Below are 8,886 nucleotides of genomic sequence, written 5' to 3'. Positions count from 1 at the left end.
TCAATTCCCAATAGAAAGCTTGTCACCTAGATTGGATCTTAGTTACTTGAAGTCAATTCCCTTAGCCCATGGATTCACTTGTTTATATTTCTAGGATATTAGTTTGTTACAAATCATCTATCTTCTTGTTTGCTTAGATTAGGAAGGTTTGTGTATTCTTGGTGTTATAAGTCTATAGTTCTCTGTGGATTCGATCCTAAAATGCTACAATGACATACCATTCGATTGTGGTATTGTTGGCACATTAGGTTAATTGGTGTGTGCTTAAACGCGTAATCACCTTCTTAATGCCTGTCTCGCTGTGTAAACGCCTCCAGTCTGCAGTTACACGCTACTGGTGGGATCAAAATGAAAATGAGAGAAAGATGGCTTGGGTGGCTTGGGACAGTATAGCAAAACCGAAAGCTATTGGCGGACTAGGGATGCGAGAGTTCCAGAACTTCAACATTGCACTGCTAGCAAAGATTGGGTGGAGGCTTCTCCAAAACCCCAACTGTCTCCTAGGAAGAGTACTTTTTGGAAAGTACTGTCAAGACTCCAACATCCTACAAGCCGAGGAAACTTCAACTATGTCGCATGGGTGGCGGGGAATCCTCAAGGGCAGAGACCTCTTACTTAAGAACCTAGGATGGATTGTGGGCAATGGAGACTCCATCAGCATATGGAACGACCCCTGGCTGAGCCTTACTTGTCAACAGAGACCAATGGGACCGCCAAATGAAGCACACCAAGATCTTACTGTCGCGGACCTCATAAACGCTGGGACGGGAGAATGGGATGTACCTAAAATCAAGCTCTTACTTCCAGCCTACGAGGAGAAAATACTAAGCATCAATCCAAGCCTGACGGGGGCTCCAGATAAGCAAGTGTGGCTAGGAACAAGGTCGGGAACTTACTCTACAAAATCGGGGTATTATATGGCGGTCAATCAAGAGGAAAACGGAGAAATAGCACAAAACAACCTCGGTTTTCAGTGGAAAAGAAGTGTCTGGAATCTGACTTGTGCCCCAAAGATTAAACTTTTCTCATGGAGGCTTCTCAAGGGAGCTATCCCGGTGGGAGAAAGGCTCTTAGACAGACACGTTCCTGCTGACCCCGCTTGTAAACGATGCGGCTGCTCGGAATCTATTATTCATCTCCTATTCCAATGTCCCTTCGCGCAACGAGTCTGGAGTTTAGCTCCTCTCATGACTGATATGGATGTTAGTGGAATAATAGATTTAATGAACAGCTGGGATGGCCTCTGCGCCCTTAAATGTCTTCCCCCTGCAGGTATCACTTCGAGCACACTGGTTCCTTGGATCTTATGGTCTCTTTGGAAAGCTCGGAACAAATTTGTCTTCGAGGGCCACTCTGCTTCGCCGGAGGACACCTTGACAACGGCTATTGTCCTAGCACGAGAATGGAGTACTGAAGTGAAGAAGGAAAGTACTGTTGGCCTGAAACGCCCAATTCTTCCTGCGCTGAACCCTCGGGACACGGTGGTAATTCGCTCAGATGCAGCATGGGCCTCTGTTTCAAACAAAGCGGGCTTGGGATGGATCATCCTCTCGACAACCGGAAATCGCTCTTTCATGAAGACTACCAAATGCGTTGTCTCGTCCTTATCGGCGGAAGGATTAGCCCTACGGGAAGCTGTCCGTACCTGCGCAAGCTTGGGGCTGAAGAAGGTCGCTTTCGAGTCTGACTCTGCTCTGCTTATCAAGGCAGTAAAGCCTGAATCATCCACAACTGAACTCTATAGTTTGGTTTCTGATATTCTCTCATATGCTTCTGTGTTTGAGTTTGTTGTTTTCTCTTGGATTCCTAGAGAGAAAAATATGTTAGCGGACTGCTTGGCAAAGGATGCTTTGAAAGCTCCTGAACCTTTGGTTGTTGGTGATGTCTTAACTGCTCCCAACTAATTTCTTTATCAATCGAAATATGTGTTTCAAAAAAAAAAACACTATAAAATCGTTATTTGCTATAAAATCGTTATTTGCTTAGAGTACTCCTCTAAGTGCTATAAAGCTCTGATTGCAATTGCAAATATAATTCAATAACAAGGTTGTTTATACAAAAACCTAGAATGTCCTATTTATACTAAACGAAAGAGAACGGTAGCGTATCTCTTCTTCCTAATTTACACAGATTTATATTTATCTATAAGAATCAAATCTAAACAATTATTTACTGGAAAAACGAGTAAAGTCCAATATACGTTAAAAGCCCACCAAATATGTATGATACGCTGCATCAAGGCTGAACCAGAAGTTGAGTTGAGCATCTCAGAGGAAGCGCTAGGGTTTGAGTTTCTGATCATAGAATCCAGTGTTGTGAGAATTTGGTCTGAAGATTTGAAGACGTTTCTGTGTAATCGACTATTCCGTTCGAGAATACCTTCCCCCTTCCTCTTAACATAGTGAAGCTACGCAACCCCGTCTCAACTCCTCTCGCTTGAGAGAAGTAAAATCCAAAAGAGACTTGTTTTTGGTTTGTTTATCCTTATGGAAGATAAGGGAAAGGGTCTGGTGGGAGAAGATGAGGAAAACTCGTTGTCTGTATCAGAAGGGGGTCCAAGCAATATGGAAGTAGGAGATGAGTCTGATGATGCTGGAAGAGGAATTCCGACCACATTCGAACGCCTTGAATATGAAGCTCTGGCTGAGAAGAAACGCAAAGCACTTTTTGATTCTCAACGTGATGGTTCAGAGAAGAGAGGCAAGTATGATGCTAAGGAACTCGTCTTTACTGGCCGCCGACGAAGGAGAAGGATGGTGCGTTTTCATAGGACAGCTTCTTTCTTATATTTCACGAGTTAACTTGTATTACATTGTGTCTTCAGTCCGTCTAATGCAGCAAGAACTTTGACTTTTGTCTATTATTTAGCATTAAAAGTACTTGAACTGCATGTTTGTTCTTGAACCTCACTGGAATCCCTCCTGCTTCGCTTGTTCATTCTCGTGTGCTACACTCCACGAAATTATATGATTAGACAGTCCTATTCATATTAACCTGGCAACTCTGCATGCTTACTTTAAAAAAAAAAATCACAGTGTATATACTTGTGCAGAATAAAAAAAGGGGTAGACGACAGGGGTCAAAGAAACAAATTTCACCTGAGATTCAGAAGAGGATGACTGAGGCTATTTTTCTTCACGCAGATAATAAAGACAGTGAGGTAATCCAGATGAAATGTTTATTTTATCGTGCCTTTTTCTTCAGGAACACATTTCATAATTTCCTGAATAAGCAAACTGATTTTCATCTACCACTATATATCGTTTTGACTATTACATTTACTGCTGCTTTTTCCTAAATAGAGTGTGTGTGTTATATTTATGGATCGATCCTGATCAATGCTGTTTTACTTTCCTCCAGGCTTTTCCTATTTTATTTGACATTATTAACGAAGCACCAGCCTTCGGTCAAGCTTATTATTACCTAGCACTTGTACCTGACAACCTTGGTAAGACCGAGGCATTGTCTACTGACGCATTGAAGGCTGCTGCATATATAAAAGGTCCAAAATCACATGTTTGTTTTACCCAGGACTTCGTAGTCCAGTGGTACTACCTCCGGGAGGGGAGGTCGGCTGTTCGACTCGCGGGGAGGGGGAGGCGTGCCCAGGGCCCGTAAAAAGGTACAGGCAAAGGCTGGCGCCGGGCCTAGGTGGGGGGCCGCAAGGTCAACACCTGGTTAATCAAAAAAAAAAAAAAAAAAAAAAATCGCATGTTTGGAAGTTGCTTTACGACAGGGCCAAGTAAGTTCTCCTTGTTCATGAATCAATGCCAAGTCTTCATCTTGTACAGTAGAAATGCCAAACACGGAAAAAAAAACTATGTTACTACAATATGCTTGTCAATTATGGCTATCTAGTTGTTTACAGTAAGACCTTATCAGAGATTGTAGAGCTTGCTAGTAATCAAGTAGCAAGAATTTAATGTTCATATGAAAAAAAAAGAGTAGAACGAAAACCCGGGAAGCAGGAAGGGAATCTGTTTAATTTTCTGTTTAAAATTTGATTTGGCTGTGAAAAGCTAAGAAAAATTAATTGATTTCAGGGAACAAGGGAACATGGTGAGCCTCATCGTCAGGTATTTTAAACTCTCCTCTTAAACCTTGCACCGGAAACGCAGTCACAGTAGGTAACGGTTCTCATATTCCAATTACTCTCTCTGGTTCAAGCTCTCTCTGTTCACTCTCTCGACCTCTTTCCTTGAACAATGTTTTTGTTACTCCTAACATTATCAAGAATCTAGTCTCTGTTCGTCGGTAAACTAATGATAACTGGTGTTCGGTCGAATTCGACCCTTTTGGTTTTTCTATAAAGGACCTCAACACCAGGAGGATTCTGCTCCGCAGTAACAGCATCGGAGAACTCTACTCCGTGCCCTGCCAAACAAATAAACCGACGACTTCAGCTTCTCCAACCGCTCTCGTTGTCGCAGATCCTTCTACTTGGCATAAGCGCCTAGGGCACGTTAACGATGCCTCTCTCAATTCTTTAATTTCTGCAAAATCTATTTCTTGTAATAAAAGGCAACTTCCAACTTGTTGTGAAGCTTGCCAAATGGGTAAACACTTAAAACTTCCTTTCTATGATTCAAATAAAACAGTTTCTTCTCTTTTTGAAATTGTTCATTCTGATATTTGGACCTCACCAATTTCAAGCATCAGTTGGTTCAAGTACTATGTTCTATTTTTGGATCATTTTTCACATTTCTTGTGGGTTTATCCTCTCAGATACAAATCCGAGGTCTTTTCTAAATTCACTCATTTCTCGGCGTATGTCAAGACACAATTCAAAATAACTATTCAATCATTCCAATGCGACAACGGAGGCGAGTTCAACAATGCCCAATTCCACAACTACTTCTCTTCAAATGGAATCGTTGCAAGATTTTCGTGTCCTCACACCTCTCAACAGAATGGCCGTTCTGAGAGAATGATACGAACAATCAACAACACCATTCGAACTCTCCTCTTTCAAGCGCGTCTGGCTCCAACATATTGGATAGAGGCCTTACACACCGCTGTTCATCTTCTCAACATTCTCCCTTCCTCTACCATTCAAAACAAAACACCTTACTCTCTCCTATACCAAAAAAAACCTACCTACTCCCACCTACGCACCTTCGGGTGCCTCTGCTTCCCAAACATAAACCACTCTCAACTTCATAAACTTGCTGCCCGCTCCACACCATGTGTCTTTCTTGGCTATCCTGCAAACCATAAAGGATATCGCTGCTTAGACCTCAAAACAAGAAAAATCATCATCTCCCGTCACGTCATTTTCGACGAGACCATTTTTCCCTCAGCCCAAACACATTCTACTCCAGCCAAAAACACTTATACCTTCCTTGAAAACACTGAAACTTCCCCTGTTTTCAAACAGATTCTTCAAAAACCGATGGTGCCGGCCCATTCTCTTTCTGGCCCGACCATACCGCCTGCTGTAAATCAGCCGGCTCCGGTCCACTCCTTACCGCCTCCAACACGTCATCCTATGACAACACGGAGTAGGGACGGAACCCGCAAACAAAAATCTGTTCTTTCCCTCCACACCACAGTTTCACCAATTCCAAATACCCACCTTCAAGCTCTTAAAGATCCGAACTGGAACCCTGCCATGACTGTAGAGTACGATGCATTGATTAAGAATGAGACGTTTAAATTGGTGCCTAAACCACCTGACACTAACATAGTTCGTTCCATGTGGTTGTATAAGTACAAATTTGATGCAGATGGCAATCCAGTTCGCCACAAAGCTCGCCTCGTGGCTAATGGGAAGTCTCAGGAACAAGGGCTTGACTATGACGAAACCTTCAGCCCTGTGGTCAAGCCCGTAACGATACGTACCGTTCTTCATCTGGCCCTTCAACGCAACTGGGAAGTACATCATCTTGACGTCAAGAATGCCTTCCTCCATGGCACCCTCGACGAACCGGTTTACATGCATCAGCCGCCAGGTATGAAGAATGAAACAAACCCTCACCACGTCTGTAAGTTGGAGAAGGCACTCTATGGCCTCAAACAGGCTCCGAGGGCATGGAATGCTCGTTTCTCCTCTTTTGTTTCAGGTATCGGCTTCCAGAAGAGCAATAGTGATACATCTCTATTCGTCTACGACAAAGGGGATCAGCAAGCTTTCCTATTACTCTACGTCGACGACATTCTCATTACGGCTTCATCACCATCGTTAAGAAACAAGATCACTTCGCTCCTCAAACAAGAATTTGAGATGTCAGAAGAAGGCCTCCTCAAATATTTCCTTGGCATCAAAGTAGACTATAACACCAAAGGAATGATGCTCTCTCAATCAGCATACGCAAAAGAGATTCTAACACGTGCATCAATGGAGAACTGCAACCCCATCTCTACCCCTGTAGATCTAAAAGCGAAGCTCTCAAGTGACGAAGGCGCCCCAATCGACGACCCGACCTTCTACCGAAGCCTCGCAGGCGCTCTACAATACCTAACCCTGACTCGCCCAGACATCCAGTATGCAGTCCAGCAACTTTGTCTTTTCATGCATGATCCGCGAGTCCCTCATTTCCAAGCACTCAAAAGAGTGTTGCGCTATCTCCAAGGAACCCTCACGCATGGCCTACAACTCTACAGAAGCAATTCCTCAACGCTTACAGCGTATACTGATGCCGACTGGGCCGGGTGTCCAAACACACGCCGTTCGACATCAGGTTACTGCATCTTCCTCGGCGACAACCTGGTCTCCTGGTCCTCAAAACGTCAACCCACAGTATCTCGGTCCAGCGCGGAAGAATCTGTCCGACTGTTATAACAAAGTATATGAAATGAATATAGTTAAGAGAGAACCAATGCAGAAAAAAATTGGTGTGGATTTCTATTGAAGTAAATTATAACCTGCATTGTTAGAGTTCCTGGGTTATTGTCTTCTTCACCATGGATGAGCAAGATTGGCTTCTTGATTTTATCGGCAGACATGAATGGGCTCATCTCGACATAGACGTTAGTAGCTTCCCACAGTGTCCGGTCCTCGTTCTGAAATTTTTCAGGCATAGTTACAAGGTTAACCAAAAAGATAGGTCAATATCTATCTAAAACAGAGAATGAGACGAGAAAAAAAAGGGTTATGCTGGCACCTGGAAACCAAATGGCGTTAGTGTTCTGTTGTAAGCGCCAAATCGAGCTATTCCGCAGGAGAAAAGATGAGGAGCATGAGCAAGGAGATTTGCAGTCATAAACGCTCCATAAGAGTGTCCACCAACAGCGGTTTTGCTTGGATGAGCCACCTTGAAAAATGAGAGGACCAAGAAAATACTTGTATAGCTTCAACACTTTTGAGGACAATGATACAATCGTAGGATGATGAAATCTGGATCAAGTGATGATGCTTACTCCACGCCTGACGACTTCATCTACAGCAGCCTCGGCACTTGCAACCAATTTCTCTACATACCTACACATGGTGTGTTTCAGTTGTTAACATTAGAATCTGTCAAACTCAAGCACATCTCAGATTTAAAATCTACATTTGATCTATAAGCACAGCGGAGCGTTTGATCTCGCTGAGGCAGGTCTTAAAGGATCACTGCACTTTCTGAGTTTCGTATGTCTTGTAAACTCTGCAACCAACTATTATTATTGTCTTAAGGTTGATTTATTGTTTAATTTTGTAGAGAATGGTTAAGTAATGTCCGGTTCGGTTTGGTAAAGGTTCTCGAAGTGATGAAGTGATAAGGTTGAAGTGGTTATAGATAAGCTCTCACGATTGTGATAAGGACCTTAGAAGATATTGTGTTGAGAATATTCTTGTAAAGTATCGTACATATAGAGCGTCTCTAAGAGCTTGAGTTTAAGTTTCTAAGAGAGAAAATCGAAACAGAGTTTGATGGCAAAACAAGAAATATCAGCGGTCGCCGGTAGCAGTGGTGAGGGTGTGATCTCGCATTATTTACATCCGTCAGATAACCCAGGAGTGTCGATCTCTCCAGTCTCGTTGAATGGAGAGAATTACGCTGAGTGGGCGTCGGAGTGAGAAAACGCACTTCGAGCGAAGCACAAAACAAGGTTTATCAACGGTACGTTTCTAATGCCGGATGAGAAGGAGAAGCCGGCGGAAACTGAGTCATGGAAGACAGTCAACTCGATGATCGTGGGATGGATCCGAGTGTCGATCTCTCCTGCTGTACGTTCAACTGTTACTTTCACCCCGACGCGTGCAAGATGTGGAATGACATCAAGAGACGTTTTTCGGTTGGGAATGCTGTGAGAGTTCATCAGCTCAAATTAGAGCTCGCGGCGTGCACGCAAGATGGTGCAAGCATCATGGACTATTTCAGACGCTTGTCCTTGAAGTGGGAGGAGCTCTTGAACTACAAGCCCCTTCCCTCGTGTACGTGTGGAACTGCGGAGAAGATTACGCAGGACTACGAGGAAGAGAAGGTGCACATGTTTCTTATGGGGTTGGATGATGCTAGATTCGGAAACGTGTGTACAAACATCATCAGCATGGAGCCGTTGCCGGATCTGAACTCTGTGTACCAGAGGGTTGTTAGAGAAGAAAGGTGCCTCTTGTCGTCGCGAGTAGAGACAAGACAAGACGCAGTTGGCTTCGTGGCAAGAAGCGACACAACACAAATGGAGAACGCTGCTACGAAAGACGCGGTAGCAGCTGTGGCTCGAGGTAGAGGCAACAGTATGGCATACTCACATTGCGGTAGAACCGGACACGAGAAGAAAGATTGTTGGCAAATCATTGGCTTCCCGGAGTGGTGGACGGAGAGGAATCAAGGGGGAGAACGCGGAGGACGCTGGAGAGGGAGAGGACGTGGTCGGAGTCAGGCCAGGTCCAACGCAGTGCAGGCCTCCACCTCCACGAGTTCAAGTGCTCCAACCCTGACTAACGAACAGTGGGCGTCTCTT

General features: G+C 44.0%; 1 protein-coding gene and 1 long non-coding RNA gene across 2 annotated transcripts; one reads left to right on the top strand and one right to left on the bottom strand.

The window, feature by feature from the left end:
* Positions 1 to 2,655: 2,655 nt before the first annotated feature.
* Positions 2,656 to 3,440, top strand: LOC106320793. Its single transcript, XR_001265917.1, has 3 exons — positions 2,656 to 2,756; positions 3,053 to 3,160; positions 3,361 to 3,440. It is a non-coding gene; the product is annotated as an uncharacterized LOC106320793 (long non-coding RNA).
* A 3,281-nt stretch (positions 3,441 to 6,721) lies between these two features.
* LOC106320791 (probable glutamyl endopeptidase, chloroplastic) lies at positions 6,722 to 7,583 on the bottom strand. The gene is made up of 5 exons (XM_013759146.1): positions 7,494 to 7,583; positions 7,360 to 7,420; positions 7,104 to 7,253; positions 6,865 to 7,002; positions 6,722 to 6,772 (listed from the first exon to the last, which is right to left on the bottom strand). Coding segments are annotated over exons 1-5 (402 nt in total). The 5' UTR covers positions 7,496 to 7,583.
* Between the last annotated feature and the right edge of the window lie 1,303 nt (positions 7,584 to 8,886).

Source organism: Brassica oleracea, unplaced genomic scaffold (genome assembly GCF_000695525.1).
Source record: "Brassica oleracea var. oleracea cultivar TO1000 unplaced genomic scaffold, BOL UnpScaffold01067, whole genome shotgun sequence".
In the NCBI taxonomy this organism is placed as follows: domain Eukaryota; kingdom Viridiplantae; phylum Streptophyta; class Magnoliopsida; order Brassicales; family Brassicaceae; genus Brassica; species Brassica oleracea.
The sequence above is the reverse complement of the archived record's forward strand: the minus strand, read 5'-3'. Positions and strand labels throughout refer to the sequence as shown.